Source organism: Ceratina calcarata, unplaced genomic scaffold (assembly GCF_001652005.2).
Source record: "Ceratina calcarata isolate Rehan_Ccalc_2016 unplaced genomic scaffold, ASM165200v1 scaffold351.2, whole genome shotgun sequence".
NCBI lineage: Eukaryota > Metazoa > Arthropoda > Insecta > Hymenoptera > Apidae > Ceratina > Ceratina calcarata.
Genome location: NW_017158043.1, coordinates 1,355,509 through 1,378,177, shown reverse-complemented (window position 1 = coordinate 1,378,177; position 22,669 = coordinate 1,355,509). Strand labels below are relative to the sequence as shown.

Here is a 22,669-nt window from a genome sequence, read left to right as displayed (position 1 = left end):
CATGCCCAAAGGCAAAAATTAAATTTTAATCATGCAGCATAAGCTCTATTTCCCTACTTGTCTATTCTATATTTCATTCTGTCACTCTGTTCGTCAAGATTTGAAATCAGAAACTTCAAATGAAAGTTCAAAGTTCAAGATATTTCATTTTGAATTGAGGATTTAGAATAGATTTTTGTATATTTCATGTGCATGCAAAGTGGGTCGGAACTCGTCTCGTCGAAGTGTTTTACCGAATGCATTGACGAGAAGCTTAACTGAGGCGAGTGCTGCTTGTCTCACCTCGGATTGCCTCGAAATTATTACACTTTTGTGTTATGACATATTTCGAGGCTCGTAGTAAAAAGATCAATTCGAAACCGAGAGCTGAAGACGTGAGGCAAGGCGAGAGAGTGCACTGCTCGCCCTGCCTCAACGACAGTCTGCTGGCATCAGATTAACAAGACTGTAATTTATTAATTAATCGTTCCGTCATTGTTCCTTGACTGTTCTATTAGCTACTCGGTCGAAGATCTGCCATTGAACTAGTCCTGACATTAATAAAAAAACTGTGCAAGTTTTCACGCGGAGAGAATCGATCAACGTCATTCTCAAGTGTTAATCGTTCGTATCGTTGTGTAAAAGAGATGGGGTAATTGGTAAAGGGTTGTTACCTGTAAGTTCATGTACATGTGGCCTCCGACGATGCGCTCGTGTATATGTACACATACGCATGTATATAATTGTGTATATGTATGTATAGAGCGTCCCTGGGCGCGTAACTTTGTTGGATCTACGAATGATAATAATTGTTAAACATGAATCTTATGAAGATGCTTGTTCCAGACTTGGTTTTCTTTTATATTGCCAATCTTAATACGAAGCGAATTTTCGAAAATTGTTTTACAAGTACAGACTATTACTTTATGAAAGTGAACGTGACCGGCAAAGTTACTCCAAAAATTATACCCATTATATGTAAGATGAANTGAGGCAAGGCGAGAGAGTGCACTGCTCGCCCTGCCTCAACGACAGTCTGCTGGCATCAGATTAACAAGACTGTAATTTATTAATTAATCGTTCCGTCATTGTTCCTTGACTGTTCTATTAGCTACTCGGTCGAAGATCTGCCATTGAACTAGTCCTGACATTAATAAAAAAACTGTGCAAGTTTTCACGCGGAGAGAATCGATCAACGTCATTCTCAAGTGTTAATCGTTCGTATCGTTGTGTAAAAGAGATGGGGTAATTGGTAAAGGGTTGTTACCTGTAAGTTCATGTACATGTGGCCTCCGACGATGCGCTCGTGTATATGTACACATACGCATGTATATAATTGTGTATATGTATGTATAGAGCGTCCCTGGGCGCGTAACTTTGTTGGATCTACGAATGATAATAATTGTTAAACATGAATCTTATGAAGATGCTTGTTCCAGACTTGGTTTTCTTTTATATTGCCAATCTTAATACGAAGCGAATTTTCGAAAATTGTTTTACAAGTACAGACTATTACTTTATGAAAGTGAACGTGACCGGCAAAGTTACTCCAAAAATTATACCCATTATATGTAAGATGAATGTTTAAGAGATATTATAGATATATTATACATAACATATATATTCTTAGGCAAGCTGAGTGACAGCAAAAAACGATATTTTACTTATACGAAAGAATTATTGTCACTGGTAATAAGAGTTATATTTTTTTTAGCGTAACTTAAATGTTGTAATAACTGACCGAGGGTCATTGTTTTATATTACGCGACCGTGCTACAGTTGTAACAATTGTTTCATGTACCGTTGGCTCAACACATTTTTTTGATCATCCTCAGCGGAAAACGGTGTCAATCCCGAATAGAAAATGCCTCTGGCTGATAAAACTGTATTCTACTTTCGCCATTGAATATTATAATAAATGATTGTCGTTTAAAAACATCTTTTCTTTTCATTTCGATTCTACACTTATTTGGAAGTTTAACATTAACTAGTAGCACTTCAAGACTATTACAGGATGACTTTTAACTCCAAACAAACGTTGTCAATTTAAAAGTGATGAAAACAGACGCTGCATACGTAATTTTATGAGGCAGGTTTTTATTCGTAAGAATGTTGAGTAAATATAAAGTATAGGAATAAAATAAAGGAATCATATTTACTCTGTTATTTTTACATAATTCTTTCCATTCCAGACGTTAACTTTAAGGGCAGTACCGTTTTTCGTTTCGGAATTCACTAATGCTACTGGCAGAATCACTAATATCACTGTGTAATTCTACAATACATATAAAGTTCATCACTACTGTTTGTTTCGTCATTTTTCTTTGCACGGTTTTTATTTAACTCGATACTTAATAAAATCCGTTATAAAAAATACATTAAAGTTGAATATTTTGCTCCTGAAGGTCACTGTCACTACTCACCAACTCACTTCATCATTGAGCGGTTGTGCTCGACCCGCCCGAACTTTCCAGAATAGGCGGCGCTGTTCTCATGATGAATTCACGATAAATTCAGACGGTTCAGACCAACAAAATGGTCGCCGAGGTCTGACGACGAGGGAACGTGAGTGTACAAAATCTAGAATTGTTTTAAACGGAATTGTCCTACTAACGTTTATCAAACGAGCAAAATGACCACGTTACCTGGTACCGTGGCCTTCGACGAATATGGTCGGACCTTCATTATCCTTCGTGATCAAGAGAAGCAAAAGCGTCTAACCGGCACCGATGCCATCAAGGTAACACCGTATTTTAAATGAATCATTTATAGACTTGTCAGATCGAAATAAAATAATATTTTTCTTCATTATTATATCTTTCCCCTACTGAACCAAGGAATGAGAATTTTCGTTCACTTTCTGTTTTCCATCGACCACGTGAAACAACAATGGCGACATTTTGGGCTTGGCAATTAATTTTCGAACATGAGAAATCTCATTTTCTTTAATACATATTACGAATTTGTATGGTTTTATTCTGTTATATGAATTTTAACTTTCCAACGCAAAAATTAGTACTATTAATAATTGAGCAAATTTAGCGTGTTGTATTGCCTGCGACTTTTGCCCATATAAGGCCCGATGTTGTTCGACGAGATTCCCGTTTGGAATTATTTCGAATACTTCTTTATGACGAATAGTTATTTTTTTATTGCAGTCACATATTATGGCAGGACGTAATGTTGCAAATATCTTGCGAACCTCGTTGGGTCCTAAGGGCCTTGACAAGCTGATGGTCAGTTCCGACGGTGATGTCACTGTCACGAACGATGGAGCAACAATCCTGAAAAACATGGACGTGGACCATGAAATTGCTAAATTAATGGTCCAGTTATCTCAATCTCAGGACGATGAAATTGGAGACGGTACTACTGGAGTAGTCGTTTTAGCTGGAGCTCTCTTGGATCAAGCAGAGCAACTGTTAGATAAGGGAATTCATCCAATTAGAATAGCAGATGGTTTTGAAATGGCAGCAGAGTGTGCGACGGATCATTTAAAAAAGATTGTGTATGACTTCGAAGGCACTCCAGACAACTTGGAGCCTTACATCAAAATTGCTATGACCAGTCTTGGCTCGAAAATGTAATAAGAATATTTCATAATTATCGGAATTCAATGTAATCAAGAAATATCAAGGGCATCTTTATCTTTTTCAGTATCAACAAGTGTCATAGGCAAATGGCGGAAATAGCTGTGAACGCTGTGTTCGCAGTTCTGGATCCTGCTACACGTGATGTTAACTTTGAACTGATAAAAGTAGAAGGAAAAGTTGGAGGCAGGCTAGAAGACACTATTCTAGTGCGCGGCGTCGTTATTGACAAAGATTTCAGCCATCCTCAAATGCCCAAGGTAAAATTAATTGTAAAACAAAATATTCTTTACATTCTCTTGAAAATATGTTATACTTATGATGAAAAAAAAATATAGAGAAGGGTGAAGATTCGGAAAATCTGTTTAGCTGATTTATTTACGGGACTTGGAACTGTTCGTTTGGATACTTTTCTGGTAACCTGGGGAAAAGTTCGAGATCTTGTGTAAACAGCTATTCAGGAATTCGGTCTTTGCAGTGGCTTCAATGATCAAAGATTATGAGAGCTGAAAATATTTTTCTCAATTTCCGACGAGCTCGAATTATGCATTCTTTTACTAAAGACATACGGTCTTGTTATTTGTTGCAGAGATTAGAAGATGTTAAGTTAGCTATTTTAACGTGTCCGTTCGAACCACCGAAACCTAAGACCAAACATAAGTTGGATGTCACTTCGGTCGACGATTATAGAGCGTTGCGCGATTACGAACGGGAGAAGTTCACCGAAATGGTAAAGAGAGTGAAAGACGCTGGTGCGACTCTTGCTATTTGTCAATGGGGATTCGACGATGAAGCCAATCACCTCCTCCTTCAAAATCAACTACCAGCAGTAAGATGGGTCGGTGGCCCGGAGATCGAGGTAAGTCCAACAACTCTCGTTAATTATACGTTCATCCAGTTTGCCCGATGATGAAAAAAACTCAACGGAAGAGGGGTAGGAGTTTGAAAACTAGTTGTACAATTTTTTAGATCGAAGTTCCTCGTGAACTAGTAGAGATCTCTGAAATTTTTCAGCTAGTTATCATTCTTCTGCAGTGCTCTTGTGACCAAAGGATTATGAGATCTGAGGGCTTGATTCGTCTTCTCTTAATTCTATGGAAATCTGAATAAGGAGATGTGAAACCATGCTTTTCAATTTGTTCAGTTAATAGCTATCGCCACTGGTGGTCGTATCGTTCCTCGGTTCGAAGAACTGACGCCAGAAAAACTAGGTCACGCGGGTGTCGTCAGAGAACTTACGTTCGGCACTACTAAGGATCGGATGCTAGTCATCGAAGAATGCAAGAACTCTCGAGCAGTTACCATCTTCATCCGTGGTGGAAACAAAATGGTAACATACTTCGTAATTTATTCGCGTAACAATGTGAGCAAGGAGAATTTCAGCGGTATGCAAATATACCTAACTGACCAGACACCTTGCAAAATTAAAGCATTACGATATACATTTTATTGTTCAATCTACTTGCAATTCTAATATCAGTAATGCTACAATTTTATACGGCAGCAATCTTACTGGTTCAGTGAAAGAACTTAATGAAATACTTTAGATCATCGAGGAAGCGAAACGCGCTATTCACGACGCGCTGTGCACAGTTCGTAACGTGATCAAAAACCAGAAAATCGTGTACGGCGGAGGAGCGGCCGAGATCTCTTGCGCTCTTGCATGCGCGGCCAAGGCGAACAAGATCAGCACCCTGGAACAGTACGCCTTCCGCGCATTCTCCGAAGCGCTGGAAGCTGTGCCCATGGCGCTTGCTGAGAACTCCGGCCTGTCGCCCGTTGATTCACTGGCTGAAATCAAGGCACGCCAGATAGCCGAGAATAATCCTACTCTCGGCGTCGACTGCTTAAATCGCGGCACTTGTGGTACGTATTCTGCGTTCTTTATTTTTGATAACGATAAATTAGAAATTAATGATTATTTGTTATTACAGACATGCAAGTGCAGAACGTGATCGAGACGCTGACGAGTAAGGTACAACAAATCATGTTGGCTACTCAACTGGTCAAAATGATACTAAAGATCGATGACATACGTTCACCGAACGACGCGGCCTGAATATATCGCATAATGCCTTTCTTTATTTTCATTTCACCTTGTTCGCTTGTTCGAGCTTCATTCACAATTCTAATTGATGGAATTCTTACGTTCAATTAATATTTTCTCGTTCGTACGACGATGATAATTTATACGTAACATGGTACGAAATAAAACATTTTACTATTAATGATATCGATGAAATCTAATCCCTGTACTCCGGATAAATCCATGGGTCGATCGAGGAGAGTATCATTTTCATTAACGGTCTTTTTATTATTTTCATTGTAGGAACAAATAAATTTGTCACATCGAGTCAAGGTGTGATGGGTGTAAACAAACGTTCTTTCTGTACATTACGAATCGTGGGAATTCGGTTTCAAAAAGAAATAATGCTTTTTATGGAACGTATATCCGTGAAGCGTACGTAAATGCAGATCGATCGACGTAGGTAATAGAATTTTGTTACATTCTATTAATAAAATGGCACAAAATATAATACAATCGCTTGTGTACATATTTATAAATTATAACAACAATGTATATATATATATCTGTTTTCCACTCTCTTCAGCCTATGGGATGTCTCTTCGTATCACAAAATATACAATCTATCCCAACGTAACGTTACAATATCCATTCAGATTTCATTCTTTATTTAAGTACATTTTTCCAGCATCGCCCGAATAAAGTTCTTGCTCGGAGTTGCAATATCTCGTCGTTAACATTCGATAAACAATATCGAGAGACAACGCGTTTCTTAAACATTTTTAATCTTGACAACAACATTTCTGTATTACGCGATACAGAATTCGGCACTTCGTTTCATCGTATACACCTCGCGTTATTAATATCTAATGCATTGCTTCTTCGTTACCGTACATACGTCTATGTAATACACCTTTCCAGTTTCCAGATTGTATCGATTGCAAGCTCCAGCAGAGCCTTATATTAACACCATCCGCTGATTCAACCGGTATGTACATGTACGTTTATACATACAATTTCAAAATAACGAAAAATGCACGCACAGCGTTCCCTCGCGAATGTTTGCAAATAAATCTACAGATCATCATCGTTAATAAATAAGAACACCGTCGAAGCGATTCCAAAGACGGTGAACAATATGTATTGAGGGAGGAAGTATTTACGAACATTATCGAGGAAACGCTGCGTGTCTCCGACAGAACGAATTTGAAGAACTTACAATTTTTTGCGGACAAAACTAGAAATAATATTATTATAAAATAGGAATGACGCGAGTAAAAAAAATATATATAAAACGGTAATATCGATGACCCGATCGATGCATTACTTGACTCTGCCGAATGAATCTAATTATATTTTATTCTCCTCCGTTACCTCATTTTAATAAATAGGCTATACGAATTTGATTACGCGTTACTCAACTAAATGTTATATGCACAGAGCGGGACCGCTAACTAAATTCTCTCCCTTTCTATGATTACACTTTTTTGAGCATCGCCAAGTGGAGTACTTCCGGTACTTCAATATCTTCCAGTCGGATGTCCGATGGATTGAACGGGAATCTTACCGGGTACGAGTACATTAGATCCATCAGCAGCTGAAACAAAATTTAATCAAGTAACTCTTATTTCTGGCATCGGTTTGCGAGGCTGTATCAGAGAACTGACAAGCCAAACAGATAGCAAACTAGTGCCAAATCGTGATAGGCGTTATGCCCTGGCAGAATGCTATGAAATATGATTGTATGCTGCCAGTTTGCCGTCAACTGATGATTCGTTCGGATTAGTGGTCTGCGAGAATCTCGAGACAACCGTGAATCTAGAAATATTCGGAAACCCGGCCCGTCCCGATCACCTGCTTCTGCATACTTTCGAGTTCTCATACACCACTAATTCGGATGCCTAAGTAGCACCAAGCTTTCGTACGATCATACATAAAACTCGCTTTTCTAGTAGTTCTTCTCAGTTTCATGGTTATTTTATTTGAATATAAATGCGCGGGAACTTAACAAAATTCATACTCACTTGATCGTTGTTCTCGCCGCGTTCGCTCAGTTTCGCCTGTACCTTCTTGATGAACGATACCGGCACGCGCGTTTCAAAATCGTCGGCGGGCGTGTATAAATTTAGAATTTTCACTATTTGGTTCGCAGTTAACTTATTGCACATCTCGCAAACGGAATTTACATCCTCGTCTGTTTTACGGGCTTGCAAAAGGTACGCCGCTTGTATAATTGGCTCTAGCGCCTCGGACGCGTGTTCTAACCTTCGGTCTTTTCCCCACTGTTCCAAGTGGCTCAAGTTGTACCTAAAAACGAAACATGGGATCAAGTGAAACGATCAAGTTAAAAGTGACCGGGTTGAACAAGCCGACGAACCTTATCTGCATGCCCTTCGTCCACTGGCAGAGCTCATTTCTCAGAAGAAGATTGTTCAGGGCACTGGCGCACATGAAGTAGAAAAGTTGCTTGAAAATTTGCACGACGATCTCGGAATCGACACCGTGGTATTGAAGAGTCTTGTATACGAAGGTAAGCTCGTTCAGGAGTTTATTAAGTTTCTGTTGCGTAGACTCCGGTTCCTCTCCCATAGAAGAGGATCTCGGCCGGCCGTGTTTATTCGAGTTCACGCCCGATATCGCCTCGTGTTCGAGGAGGGCCGGTACCGTCAACGCTTGGATCCTCTCTTTAACGTTCGTCACGATATTGTTAAAAATCCAAAGCGCGAAGTTGCTCAACACGACCCGGTATTCGCTTAGATCGAAGTTCCTGAGACACTGTTCGTTCTGTCTCGGGGTGTTTTTAATTTGAAACGGTTTGTCACCGGAATACTGTTTCATGCAGTGCAACAGCCTCAGCGTGTTGCTGAGCCAAAGCACACTCGAGTCGAAGTCCTCGCGTTTTTTTACGACACGTTTCACGACGTTCAAGTAGTTGGTTAACAACAATCTCACTTTCTCGTCGTCGTTTATACAATCGGTGTGCCGTATGCACATGAACAAGATGTAAGCTGGTAGGCCAGGTAACAATGTCACCGCGACTCTGGGTTTTAAATCTGAAACAAATTCGTCTCATAAGCTGTTGGAGATCAAGATTGATCGAGCTTCTTACCGATTACGAGGTGACGTATCATCACGTTGACATCTTCTTTCTTAAACTCAAACATCCCTTCGTAGTCCCTTTCTTTCTTCCGGATTGCTGGCAAATTACTGTTGCTCTCACCCGAATGACCGGTGGAAGACATGATCGTAGACTCGTTTGCAGGGTCTGTAGCATCTGGTACTATAAAATAAACATTAATCAATTATTCTAGATGAACAAGTACTTGGTGAAAGTGTGAGATCTGAAATATGGGAGAATTCTAAGATGAAAGAGGTGAAGATGTGCGAATCGCTAATAAAATAAATCGTGAGTGAAACGAGATGAGGTAACATCGATTCACACGCTCACCGGTGCGATTTGAAACGTAAGGCCGATCCTTAGTTTCCTTAGTTTCGTCTCCCTCATCTTTGCAAGCATTTAAATATTACAATATTATAATTCTCTAATTCTCCATCACTGTTCTTCAGTTTCTTATTTAATTATTCTATACTATAATTAGACTCGTACTTACAGCCAGCATCTCTCAGTCGTTTAGCTAGGATCTTGCATTGCCTCTTGAATCTCCTACATTCTTCTGCTATCTTGTCGTATTTCTCCTGCAGTTCCTGTATTCAAATTATTAATTGAATAATACGTATATGATATCGATTAATAATTAGATACTTACCAGATTCTCGGATGTCAGCCTGGCTATTTCGTGTTGCATATAAGCCTCGGTCTGAGTCTGTGGCGACTTGCTGAGATTCACAGACAGCAATCTCTGTTGCTTCTCAATTTCTTCCTGCAGCTTATCGATCTCCGCCATCCATTCGTCCCTCCGTGCTCGCCATCCTATCTCCTTCGTCTGAAGTTCATCCTCTAATTGCCTTTAAGCGAAACGTTAAAAGTTATTAAGTACGCCAGTGACCTTGTTCTCCGCGAACTCGTTCACTCGAAGAAACTAGCACTAAAGTAATGAAATGTTCAGCAATCGATGAATTTCGCTAAAATTTTGTTGATCCCGACTGAACAGCGTAAAAATTGCTAAATGAATCATGATGGATTAATCGCGGGCAAAATATCTTCTCAACTCACTCTCTTGAGGCCTTTGACTTAAGTCTACTGAAAATCGACGTGCATGCACAAACGACAAAACCACGATTAGACACGGTTTCCTCTTCTCACGGAGAAATAAACATTCGATCGTACAGGGAACTTTAAAATACCTGTTGATTTTTTTCTGCGTCTCGAAGGCAAGAACCAGCTCTCCGTCTTCGTTAATGATATCCACATCCCGACCATAATTCGAGCCTAAGCTCTTCATTCTCTGCGTATTGTCGGCTAATACGCTGTGCAGTTGAATACATTCCTCCCGTCTTCTCTCGAGCTCTTCTTGAAGCGCGTCGAATTGTCCTAAAAGCGAAATTATGTCTCTCCAATTTATCCGCTTATATGTTTCAAGAGAATTTTGAAAGAAAGAAATTGTTACTAAAACGTTTTATTTGTTATAATGTTTTGAACAGTAAAAGAGTTAAGCAGTTTGTTATGTGTAAGGGGAAAGATAGAATATGCAATGTTATGTACTAGTATTTTTATTGGTACTAATATATGTACATGAAGCAGATGAGGGACGGTGAATGCAAATGCGAAGCCCATGAGGATGCAATGTACGCGTACTATGTTACAAACGAAGCTCTGATTAATAGCATTACGTGAAATTAGAACAGAAATCACGATTCCCCAAAAACCCAATAATTAATAAATCCCTTAGCCACATATTTTAAGCAGTTACCCATTAGATTCTGTTGCGCGCCCAGCGCACCGACCGAGGACACGCTTTGCCTCAGTGTACCTAAATCTCTCTTTAACTGGGCATTTTCCATTTCCAATTCTTGAAGCTACAAATCGAAGATACATCTTAATATCCTCTCTTCTTCCAGCGTTTCGTATTTTTTGTATTAGAAATTACCCTGAATGAATCTTGCGTCCTTGATGTTTCGTCGATGCTGTCTCGTTCCAGATCTTCTACCAACCTGATCAATCGGCCCTTCTCCTTTTCAACGTCCTTCAGTTTTTGTTGAAGTTTTAAGACCAGGCCGATGTCTACTGGCGCGTGTGTCGGTCCGTTCGTTTCCGAGGGCGATTTATGCGATTGCGTCTCTCCATCGGGCGGACTGTCGGATCTTTGCTGCCAATTAATCGACTCCACCCGCGAATAAGGAGTCGACGACGAATTTGTCGATCTCACCGATCCATAACCCAAATCCTTCGAGATCAAACGAAAGCTCGTTACTCGTGCAATTAATCAGTTAATCACGTGTTATATTTCGAACTCCAGCTCCTAACTATTGAGTCAGAAAGAAATTAGATTAAAGATACGATCTTACCAGATTCTGTTCTTCCTGTGATAATTCCGCGGATACGATTTGTCCACTACCGCTGGAAGCATTGCTCAACGATCGCGAATGCGCGGGACCGTTCATAGCGAGTTTCTGTTCCAATGTTTCCGTGTACTGCTCCAGTTCGTGGAAATCTTTCAGCAGTTTCTGATAGGCGCCGCGGTCTTGATCCTGATCCAACAGGAGGAGATCCTTCTCCTGTTCCAAACGGTGCTTCAAGATCTCCTCGGCACCGCGTTGATCGTTCGTCAGTTTTTCATTAGCCATCGCCAGTTCTTTTTGCAGCTTCTCGATTTCCTCTTGAAGCTTTTTATTTTGTTCTTCCTTCTCTTGGCTGTTCCTCTCCTTGTCCTATAACACATTAAGTTTAGTAAATCATCTAATAGGAAACTCAGAATTTCATGTTAACAAATTACCAGCAAAATGTCCATTTTTTCATCTCTCTCAATTTTGATTATCTCCTGTATCTTTTCCAATTCCTCCTTTTTCTTTAAGAGTACATAGTTCAGTTTCTTGTTCTCTGCTTCTACAGACTTCAACCCTTCGAGTTTGTGTTTCATGTCTACCACCTCGTTCTGGAAGTTCTTTAGCACTTGATTCTCTTTCGTCTATAAGAAGAAGAGATCAAATGTTCACTCTTAATATCAGAGCTCCCGGCGAGTAAGAAATGAAATTGCAACGTACAAGTTCAGTTATTTTTTGCTGTAACGTAATAATCTTCTTTTCTAATCCCTTATTCAGCGATTTCACATGCTCCACGCTCCTCGCCTCAGCCTTCAATCTCTTGAACTCCTTCTTTGCTAAGTACTTTCTCACGCTCGACTGAACAATAATAATATCCCTTAACTTTTTCTTGCAAGCCATTCGCACGAGGTATCCTCTGGCGAATCGTTGAATCACGATCGCGGCGGCGTTGTCCTTCATCAACCTGTACCTCTCCCTCGCTAGTTTACCCCTGCCGTACGTCTGAATACCAAGGATTGTGCGTTTTATCTGAAGGTACCGACGCCTCTGCAGCCATCCTCTGACGCAGGCTTGTATCTTTATCGCGGCTCTCGTCTCCCTTACAGCCTGAGCCTTCTGCCTCGCGATGTACCCTCTACCGTATCGTTGTAGACCGAGTACGGCCCGTCGTATCTTTTTATATCTGTTACTATAAATCAGACCCCGCACCGTCTTTTGAATCATGATACAAGCGTCACGTTGCCGCTCCCCTCGCAGCTTCTCTAAATAAGCTACCTGACCAGCTCGAAACAGGACCTTCGTTTTTCCGAATTTAAATTTATCTTCATCCTTGATGTATCTAAACAAGTTATTACCGAGATTCAGCTAATTCCGTTGCACCAGTCGAATGTACAGGTAACAGACCTTTCTAATATACGTCGACAGGTCTCTTTGAGATCGTCCCGTCGTATTTCCTTGAACCTGCACAGGCATCTGTATCGGAGGAAGAATTCACTGTACGTCCTCTGACTGGGGAATCCTGCCGCGGATATCCGTATCGTCTCGAGGACACCGCATGCCCGTAATTGCTGGACCGCGCGTATGGGGTTGTACTCGAATGCTTCCTTCGTGTCGTTCGGTTTGATACAGCGCACATAATGCGGAGTGGTCGCGTTCAGCGTCGACATTAACATGTTCAACGAGTCACGGAACTGCGATCCTACCTACAAATTTCATCGCGATTATCCAAATTTTTCTATAGAGGATTTTAGACAGACACCGTTCTTAACTCTGAACTAGTCAACAGTTTCTTGTTCGAATTACCGTTTTCTTATTTTGCTTAGGCGTACTTAATACTGGTTTTTGAGCAGATACTTTCACTCTCACGTTCGGCGGCACTACAAGCTTCGGATCTTCCTCGCTGAACAATTTCTTCAACAATTTATTCTGAAATAATAAACAACTCATGAGATACACGAACGTACACGAGGAGGAATTTTACGTACATCTCCGTTTCGTAGAACGTCGACTTGTTCCTCGATAACGGTGTCCCTATTTTTTTCTAAAAAGCCTATCGTCTCGTATTGCACCAGGTCGGCGAAGTGGTGGATCAGGAAAGCGGAAGTGCCGAACCGTGGCTTCTCGAAGTGCTTCGATTTGCCACATTTCGCATAGAGTTTCTCGGCCCAAGAGCTGTCCGAGCCTTTCGGCATCTGTGTAAAATAACTGTTTGACAATCATACAATCCGACGAATTGACTCGTAGGAGATTTTAGAATTACCGACCCTGCATTCCTCGTCCAACAGATCGAGGATACCCAGTTTGGTCTCGATGAGATCGATGCACGGTTGATTGTCATAGAAATCAATGAACGTCCATTCGATCTCCTCCTTAAAGTACTCCTCTTGTTCCAACTTGAAAACATGTTGATTGAACTGCTGCTGAAGCTTCTCGTTCGCATAATTTATACAGAACTGTTCGAACGAGTTCACTTCGAAGGTCTCGAAACCGTAAATATCGAGGACGCCGATGAAGCACTGCGGTTTGTTCTGAGACTGTAACGAATTATTGATACCGGCAACGATCCAGTTGAACAGTTCAGCGTAAATGTGTTTGGCTAGCGCGTCCCGCGCGCCGACCGCCTGTTCGACATTCATCGGCTTCAGGAACACCTCCCTCATCGAGACGATCTTCCTGTGACACAGCCACTTCCTCATCGCGTTCACGTCGATGCCTAGCAGCTCGCAGATTATTAAAAGGTGTTTGTCCGACGGCTAAAAAGGGAAAGCGTGCGTCAATCGATTTTCTCGGTGGAAAGTACATGTCGTCTCGGTACCGGAAGTCCGCGTGGATCTACAGTACAGGATTCGAATGATCGAAACTCCTCGATCTCATACGTTTTCAACATCATTGAATCCGAGTAAATGTTTTATTTTTTTATAAAAATCCGCGCTGACTTTCCTGGTCACCGAGATAATTAAAATCGCTAGATTTACGTGAATGTAGCTGGCCTCGTTGTCGCTTCCCATGGTCTGGTTATCGGAACCATATATATTTACATTCCCTAAATGCATGATGGCAGCCAGAATTCGAAACATATCGTCCTGCTGCTTCGACGAGAATCCAAGCATCGTGAGAGCGCTTACGGTTTCGTCGAAACATACTAAATCGTCCACACCGTCTATGACGGGATTGTTCCCTTGATTTAAATAGTGAAAGTTCCTCTGGTGGTCTAAACGTAAATGCGGAAGGCGCTTAGCGGCCGCGCACATCTGATAAAATATGTGATAATTCCTCTCCTCGTACGCCTAAGGAATCATTCGTTTAATTCGAATTTCGGATCGCTTAAGTACGTGATGGTCATTATGAAACTGGTAATTCTTCACTAACTTTCATTTAAATTATAAATACGAGAATCTTTCTATTTTTCTATACCATTTTCATAATAATCGACGCGATTATTCTGCGAGTACCTGAAACACGACCCTTGACTTCTCGAGTAGATAAGTTCTCATACTAGCTCCGGTGATGTGGTAATGTTTGTTGAACTGAATTTCAATGAACTTCCCGAATCTCGACGAATTATCGTTCCTCGTTGTCTTCGCGTTACCGATGGCCTCCATAATGGGCAGAGAAGCGAGGACCTTCTTCTCGACCTGAGTTTCGGTCGTTGAACCGCCGACGGTAGCGAAGTATCGCATAGTGTATTTCGCGGAAACTGTTTTCCCAGCCCCGGATTCGCCGGAAACGATGATGGATTGGTCGTGACCCTCCCTACAATTTTTATGCATTCTATTCGTAAACACCGTGTTTAATACAATGTTTTATGTACTAATTGTTGTACTATTTTTTTATACAATGATTAATATAAAAATTCAGATGAATTGCTAATTGAATCAACTGATAGTACATATTATATAAAAGTCCGTAGCCTGAAAAATAGAAGATCTGTTAACCTTTCGAGTTTCGTGTAAGCTTCCTCCGCGACGGCGAATATGTGGGGCTCCAAATCGCCCATCGCCTGGCCTCTGTACGCCCATATCGTGTCCGTTCCGTAAATCGGTAGTTCGTTGTACGGATTGAAAGCCACCAGCACGATGCCGCAGTACGTGTAAATGTTGTGCCGTTGAAAACGTATCTGAAGATTGTAAAGTACGGCCGGCTCGTGGAGGAACGATAACGAAGTCAAATTGTTCTCCCCTATGAGTATGTCCGGGTTCCTCAGCGGCGGGAGGTCGGCGTCTGACTTTATCACCAAGACCTTCGTCTGATTCGCATCGTCCACGTGAACCTTCAGGGTCGTCTGATTCGATTTGTAATCTTCCAAGAGCGCCGCGGTCTCCCAGATTCTGTCTGGATGTGGCACCCATACCTTAGCACCCTGAGAAACATAGACACTCCGTTTTTTCTCTCTGCTAAAACTGCTTAACCGCCTGTAGTACAGTAACCGAAGTAAACCTGTTCATATTTAGCGCAGGTCTATTATGTGCTCATGAGTAGTCATAAAGCTAAATACTATCTACAAATATTTTCTTTCATTAGAGTTCAATCACTCTCAATATTCTTGAATACGTCATGGCAAGATACGTGTGAACAGTTACATGATAGTATAAAGCTAAATACTATTTACAAATATTTCCTTTGACGAGAGTCGAGACACTTTCGATACTCGGGATTCGTGACACGATTCTAAAGAGGTAGGGACGCTGTTTTACGGGCCAAGTTTTCACAGTTCAATTGACAGTATCGCCCGGAGGTACGAGCCCGCACAGGAAGTCAGTAAACATCGCGAACGAGCTCGCGCGAGTTAATTACTTAGCTTCCAATTTTCCTTCTTTTCAAGATGACCCGCTTTTTCCATTTTTTTGCGAGCCGCAGGTACGTATGAAAACGAGGTCGACGATACAGCATGAACGTATCGATTTCTACGCCGAGCGCACCAAATTGGGATCGGTTGTCGCGTTAAAGGTGTTATAAGTTGCTTTTAACAGTAAGATGTGAAATACTTTCGTTAACAGTTCGAGACAATAGCGATAGGTCGGTAAACGATATTTTAAACGTTTACACGATTAATGCCTTTGTGTCGTTTTTTGCATTGCGAAAGGAAATGTTCATAACGGTTTCGATGAAGTTGTACATACTCGAGCTGACAAACGAGACACGAAACGCCGAAATTTATTGCTGCGACGTACAGAAAGATTACGTGATCTGAAGAAATATCGAGCAACGGGAACGTTCACCGCTCCCTAGGGCACTCTTTTTGTTATGGTGTCACCGTTACACCAAAGAACTGGTCAAAGATATACGTATCTCCCCAAGGAGGGAACCATATTTAATATATTCTACTTAAAGAGAGGCACTGATGTGTCTTCAAGAAGAAACGAGATTTCAGAATTCGAAGAAAAGAGACGTTGAAATCATAAGAAGCAAACTGCTTCAACTTTATGTCAAACGTGGAGAAAACTCGTTTCTGAATGTGACAAATGAATGTAGAGAATGATAGAGAAACCATTTGTATCATTTACGTTAAACTTATAATACTTTTCTCCAGTTCCATTAAACTTCCGATGGAAGGAGACTTGGACGAAGTCGAACATTTTTTGTTTAACTAGAATTAGCAAACTTATAATTGCAAGTGTGATTGTAATTAGACACATGAGTCGAAGTATAAACCACGCATTGTAATTTCTAGCTACTATAATACCACGTTACGTTTTACCGCGGTTATTTCACGTTTATGTTTCGAGGTCAGCCGATTGCTAACCTCGGGACTTGCTATAACTGCACATACGTGTTTAACGTGTTGTGTGCGTGCGTACTTTGTGGAATTCACGAATTACTTAAGGTGTCAGAATTTTCGTAACAGATCCATAAGTAGACCGCGGATTTTTATACATTTATAAGAACTTTCAATAATTGAAAGAAACACAGAATATCCAAAGTAGAATGTAATTTACAATATTTAAAGAAAGAGAGAACAAACGTTCTTTAATTTTATTTATGAAAACAGGAATTTGCATGCGCAGTTTATTCACGGCAATTGCAATTTTAAAGGAATGACAGCAGTCTGTGCTCGTTATACGCTTCTACCTCGCCTAATTTTATCAACGAGGAAATAATATACGTTACAAAACATTTTGACCTCCTTTCTCACCAAAAATCGATTACTTTTCTTCAACGGGACGACAGCTATTCTTTTTACGGATAAATTATTTGTACATTTAACAATCAGTTCTTGCAATACTAAACGAGGACAAAATGGAATTTGAATAATTATGTAAATACTATCCTTTCTCCTATGATGACCGTTTGATGGTCGACTTGATCCGTCGGAGAAATATTCCCATGCTTTCTACGTTACGTGCATAACGACGATTACCTTTCTAAGTCTTACTCGCGGCGAGGCATAGAAAAAGCAGAATGGTATCTACCGGGTTCCCACGCAGCTTGTTATAATTGAAAAGGTAAGCTGGAACCGAGAGTGAACCATACACGCGACAATCGAAAGTTCAAAAACGAGAACAGACCGCTTCCCTATTTTTTATTCAGAATCAATTAGCGTTTGTTCCCCCGACCCGGAATTCTCACGCGTAAATTGCGTAATCGGTAATTAGATAGGCAAATCGCTGGTTCCCATTCATGAACTACTTCGCGCCTTCTTTCGTTCACTACCTGCTTCTACTAACCAGTGAAAGGATCATTCAAATGCAGACAATAGTAATTGTCAAAGGAAGGAACATTTTTTTATAAATAATTTATTCAAAACGTGATGGCTAAACTACAAATTGTAAATGAAAATTGATTTCAATGTCAATGATCGATTACATGAATCATTTAAAGACTTAAACCAAGACTATTGTTTATCCTAGTGAAACATATTGCTGCAATATTGAAACTTTAGGGGGTTGCGAAGATACTGTGAAGAGCGTAATTGGAATTATGTGTACACGTAAGGGAAGCTTCGGCGCCTGTGTAAATGCAGTCCTTTCGTATGCACCGTCTGACAATGAGCTTTGCCAACTGACCACCGATCTACGGCTTCTGTCGCGTTCCACCCACGGTCACCACTCGTTTGTCCCAACTACGCAACTTTTTTAAGTTCTATTCGCATCAATAGCAGCGAATCTTATCGATTATATCCGTAATAAATTAAATGAGATCGCGAATCACCCTTGAGAAGTGCCAAAGCGAGTCTTTCAGGCGTTCAGTTAGTGTACTGAAGCATAAGTATTAACAGCGACGAACATTGTCGACTATGTTTGCAATAAATTAAATGCGATCGCGAATCACCACCGCAAAGTGCTGAAGCGAGCCTCTCAAACATTCATTCACGACATTCGAGCAAAAGTAAAAAGCGGATGATCGGTTGCTTATATCTCGCGTTTTATCTGCAGTCATTCCGGATGATGAATCATTCTGCTAACGATTCCTCCCACAGAGTGTGTACATACTACAAGTACATAACTGTTCGTGATAACCGATCGTGTAATTTCAAATGCGGAAGCATTCATGGCACGCACGTTTTCTTATACTGACACTATTTCAAAGCATTTAACTTTGCGCGTTTCAACTGAACAAAATTAACTTCACACGATCATTGCCAACTGTAATTAAATATAATTTGAGAATTCCTATTGATAAGAAAGTAGGAATAATTAAGCTATATAATTTTAACAGTTTTCAAGTACGTACTCGATGGTCTACAGAATTATACGATAGTAGGAAGTAGAATGCAAATATCGGCACGTTGTGAAAACGCGATATTTCACATGCATCAATTAAGTACACAATTGTTCGACGGTCGTAAAGTAAATGTGCATGAAGTCCCAATCGTGTTTCTTCATGTTTGACGACCACGAGCATGATCGAACGACTGCCCTTGTGATCATTTTTAACTGTTTCAACTGCCTCAAACAATGAATTTTAACATCCACATTTCAACGTTTATGATTGTATTACTACAAATTATCCCAAAGAAAATTAGTAAAAAGTAAGTGAAGATATGCAAAGCTCCGTTCCACATAAATTATGATATTTGTGAATGTGATTCTTAATTGCACTCATTTAATGTAAAAATACACAGATAGTAATACCACTTATCTATGAGCTTATAAGGAAGACTTGCAAAAAGTTTTCAATTACCTCTAATGAAATAACAGAAAACTTCTAAACGATTGCACGTGTAAAAGAATTATTGCTCTCCATCCTTTAAGCTTTTTATTCGATATGAAATTACTGCACTGGTCGAGAACGTTTTGCGAGTAATAAATAGCAATGTGCATGGAACGGGGAGTACAAAGTGTATGATAATATAATACTATATCGAAGCACCATGCTGTACTTGGAAACCGCTTGACATCGTATTTGTCGCCGCAAGATCGATCGCAATAGCCCGGCGTTGCTCTTGAGAAAGGTCCCGGGTTCTCTCTATGTTATTGGGAATAACCGGGTCAAGTTTCCAACCTACGCTTTTTTACCACGTGCGTTCAAATTGGCAGCGTTCACTCCGCCAGTTACCAAACGCACTTTCACGCACGCTACTAATTCCAGTTTTTACGCGTACCTCAAAGATTCAATATAAGCAGATTGGGGATATTTATGTATAATTAAATATGAAATGTGTTTTAGATAAACGTTCCTTTTATTATTAAAATATGCATTCAGCTTTTGATATTCTGAACTCAGAATTAAAAACTTAATTTAAACAGAGCGAATAAAGTAAATGAGGATTGGAGTCTGTTCTCTGTCGGAAACTATCAAGTTTAATCAGAATACAGAGCAGCTCATATGCGGTGATAACGTATCACTCACAGACTCACGGACTGCGGGTTTTTGTGCAAAAAATGTGTACACACGTTTTACTACTTTTAATTTTATTACATACTGAACTACTATTATACGTAAGTCTTATGAATGCATAAAACGCAGGCTAATTGTACATGTAAATTCCGATCCTTTTTCAAGCAATGCTCGCAGCCGTGAGAACGCGAGCTCGGTGAACTCTGAACGGTGTCTCTGTTGAGTAAGATCGTGAAACGGGATGTCTTCGTGGGAGATTGTTGCGAGGAATCCTCTCTTTTCACGGAGGCTGCGCAGGAGGATGATCTTTTCTCATTTATTCAGATAATATTTTGATTGTTACATACTAGATTGACGTATTGTCCTCAGGATTAAAGAGGCCCGTTGCGACTCGATTCAAGCGGAGAGAAATTCTTACGGTTAATTAAGATAGTCATCGGGTGACGAATTTGTAAATCTCCTTGACCTTTGAGATAAAATCTGAGAGAGAAAGTCGTGGTGCGTTCGTACGCGAACGAAAGAGCAAGGAGGACAATCTATTCTGCTGTACGTTTTGCTTTTCTATCGCGAGGGAAAAGGAACTGGCTAGCGAGGTTTCTATAGTAGATCACGTTCCTCGAACCGATCGTGCGAGCAACAGTTTCGAACAGGGTTGGCTTACCTTTAAATGTAAAGGTGCGATCGGGGCTCTCCGGTTCGTGTTTCAGTTTCTTGCATAATATATTTAATTTCATTATTTCCTTATGCCGAGTACCGGTTAGCAACGTGGTTACCTATGTGTCTATCTTAGACGATATTCTAGTTTATTATGACTGCCTCGGTTCGCGCACTGATGTCTTCGAACCGGTTCGACAAAACGTTTATGACCCAGTGTTGCGTAATGTGCACGGTGAAAATCAAGAACGAGCATATAAACACTTCGCAAAAGTGAAGTACGTTTATCAAATTATTGGGTTGGTAACTAAGTGATTGCGCATTTTAAATAAGAAGTCTAAGATAAACTCCGCAATTATTTATTTGTCAACCCAATAATTATAATAAGAATCTCATGATATTAGTTATGTACATGAAAAAGTGAAAGGAATTACAAAAACAACGTAACACCATAGATTTTGGGAAACCATATGTGTTCTTCTTGGTACATCAGTTACCTTAGCTCGTATCAGTCGTTTGAAAAATTATTGCTAGATATGGACAGGTGCCAAGCACTGTAATCAGTAAATGTTTCATATTCAGGGACGACCAGCAAACGTTTTAAAATGATAATTCCTGGTAGATCGTTTGTATACAAGTGTTATCGCTTTTGCCACTGATGTAGTGGGTTTTAAAGGGAAATGTAGGTTTCGAAACTTCAGAGCATTTGACAGTAATTATTGATCTTCGCTTTCTCACATTCGAATCAATTGCTATAATCAAATGAATAATTTTCATATTGGAATCGTTCATTTTTTAGGGAAGATTTTTTTATCACTCGATGTATATTTCAGGATCAACTGGAGCGATATATTTTCTCAAACAATTAATCTTCTACGTTATGCATGAACGGCATGCAGGAAAGAAGAAAGTATGACATTCAATTTTATATGAAATAACGTCTCGTCGGCTCTCGAGATTTTAACAACGAGCTTTTCAGCCTTAAAAACGTAATCGATATCACGTTTCCACGCGCACAACCTCGTACAAATCAAAATAAGTGACTAAGTACATAATATCGTGAGCAAATTGAAAATCGATAGAATCTGAATGAGTTCGCAGACAGCAAATGTTCGCGCTAACATTGAAAAGATTGTGTAATTTCAATTAGAAAGATAAGAAACATTCTCCTCTTTAAGAACCGTCGTTCTTGTCAGAAGGTTTGCACAATAACTTCTGCGCTCTTTCAACATATTTACTCGAGGACCTTTTCCGCTTCATCACCGTGCTTCAACGACAGGGCAAACTTTCTCGCTTCGAATTTCAAAGAGAATACGAGCACCGATAAATTAGCTGAGGGGCGACGATAAAAAATGGAAACGTCGTTTTCAAACAGACAATTCATCACGACGTTAGACGCTCGTCAATCGTCGTTAAAATTCCGGTGATGGGAACTGTTCGTCCCATGAGCAGGTTGACAATTGAAAAATCGTTCGGTTTTCGCGAAATGTCAATTGGAAATGTCAACAGGCAAGCTCTGGTCGCGAAGCTGTTAAACCAGTTACGGAACTGGATCCCCGATCTACCTAGGGTGAGGCGAAAATTCGAAGCGTTTCAGTACCTTAACGTACAACTCCTTGGTAGTCATCGTTGGTCCAGCTGCTCGCTTAGGTCAGGTCAGGTACAAGCGAGGCGATCCAGCACCCACAGGCACACGCGATTTTCACACACACACACGCTCACGCACCTGATTGCAGATAAGAAAATCAACGATACTTCTCCGACTGATCAAAACTCGTGCGATCACTGTTATTTCCTTTCGACTGTACAATACATATTGACGATCACTTCGAGACTTGGTCACGGCACGTTCCTATTCCTATGTTTTGTTTTCATTTTTTTCTTTTTAAATCCTTCACCCTTATTCAACCTGTTCCGTGGTCCCGTGTGGTAAACACTTAAAGTCGATAAGACGGAACGCGAGAATCGCGCCGTGTACCGTTCGAACGATTTTCTGACACGACGATCGTCGTTTTTCGAGGCTCGTTAATTTAAATCATTGACGACGAAAGCAACGTAGCGGGAAATAGATTTTCGCGAGGACCGTGCTTCCACGTAAACGTCGTACGACGGCACTGCCACAGCTGGTTCGTTATCGGGTTTGGATTCGGCGCCCCTCTACGTCCTCTTGCTCGTCCACTCTCTGCCCGCTCGAACCGAA

General features: G+C 40.5%; 2 protein-coding genes across 6 annotated transcripts; one reads left to right on the top strand and one right to left on the bottom strand.

The window, feature by feature from the left end:
• The first annotated feature begins 2,491 nt into the window (after positions 1 to 2,491).
• CCT5 (chaperonin containing TCP1 subunit 5) lies at positions 2,492 to 6,111 on the top strand. Of its 2 annotated transcripts, XR_003389255.1 has the most exons (8): positions 2,492 to 2,719; positions 3,138 to 3,562; positions 3,637 to 3,829; positions 4,159 to 4,428; positions 4,714 to 4,899; positions 5,117 to 5,435; positions 5,504 to 5,770; positions 5,899 to 6,111. XR_003389255.1 is itself a non-coding variant. In XM_018025440.2 (7 exons), the coding sequence occupies exons 1-7, from the start codon at positions 2,612 to 2,614 to the stop codon at positions 5,626 to 5,628; spliced, it is 1,626 nt and encodes a 541-aa protein (XP_017880929.1). In that variant the 5' UTR covers positions 2,492 to 2,611; the 3' UTR covers positions 5,629 to 5,797. The 2 variants fall into 2 exon arrangements, 1 of the variants encoding a protein (XP_017880929.1); XM_018025440.2 differs by lacking the exon at positions 5,899 to 6,111 and having other exon boundaries at positions 5,504 to 5,797.
• Positions 5,863 to 22,621, bottom strand: didum (dilute class unconventional myosin). Of its 4 annotated transcripts, none has more exons than XM_026813941.1 (22): positions 22,070 to 22,621; positions 14,973 to 15,397; positions 14,490 to 14,790; positions 14,013 to 14,324; positions 13,302 to 13,790; positions 13,023 to 13,229; positions 12,841 to 12,963; positions 12,442 to 12,740; positions 11,758 to 12,376; positions 11,490 to 11,681; positions 11,062 to 11,424; positions 10,644 to 10,940; positions 10,467 to 10,572; positions 9,901 to 10,087; positions 9,770 to 9,796; positions 9,363 to 9,561; positions 9,207 to 9,300; positions 9,044 to 9,100; positions 8,705 to 8,875; positions 7,973 to 8,648; positions 7,620 to 7,902; positions 5,863 to 7,192 (listed from the first exon to the last, which is right to left on the bottom strand). In XM_026813941.1, the coding sequence occupies exons 1-22, from the start codon at positions 22,094 to 22,096 to the stop codon at positions 7,073 to 7,075; spliced, it is 5,574 nt and encodes a 1,857-aa protein (XP_026669742.1). In that variant the 5' UTR covers positions 22,097 to 22,621; the 3' UTR covers positions 5,863 to 7,072. The 4 variants fall into 4 exon arrangements, with proteins under 4 accessions (XP_026669742.1, XP_026669743.1, XP_026669744.1 ...); XM_026813942.1 differs by having other exon boundaries at positions 9,770 to 9,793; XM_026813943.1 differs by lacking the exon at positions 9,044 to 9,100.
• Between the last annotated feature and the right edge of the window lie 48 nt (positions 22,622 to 22,669).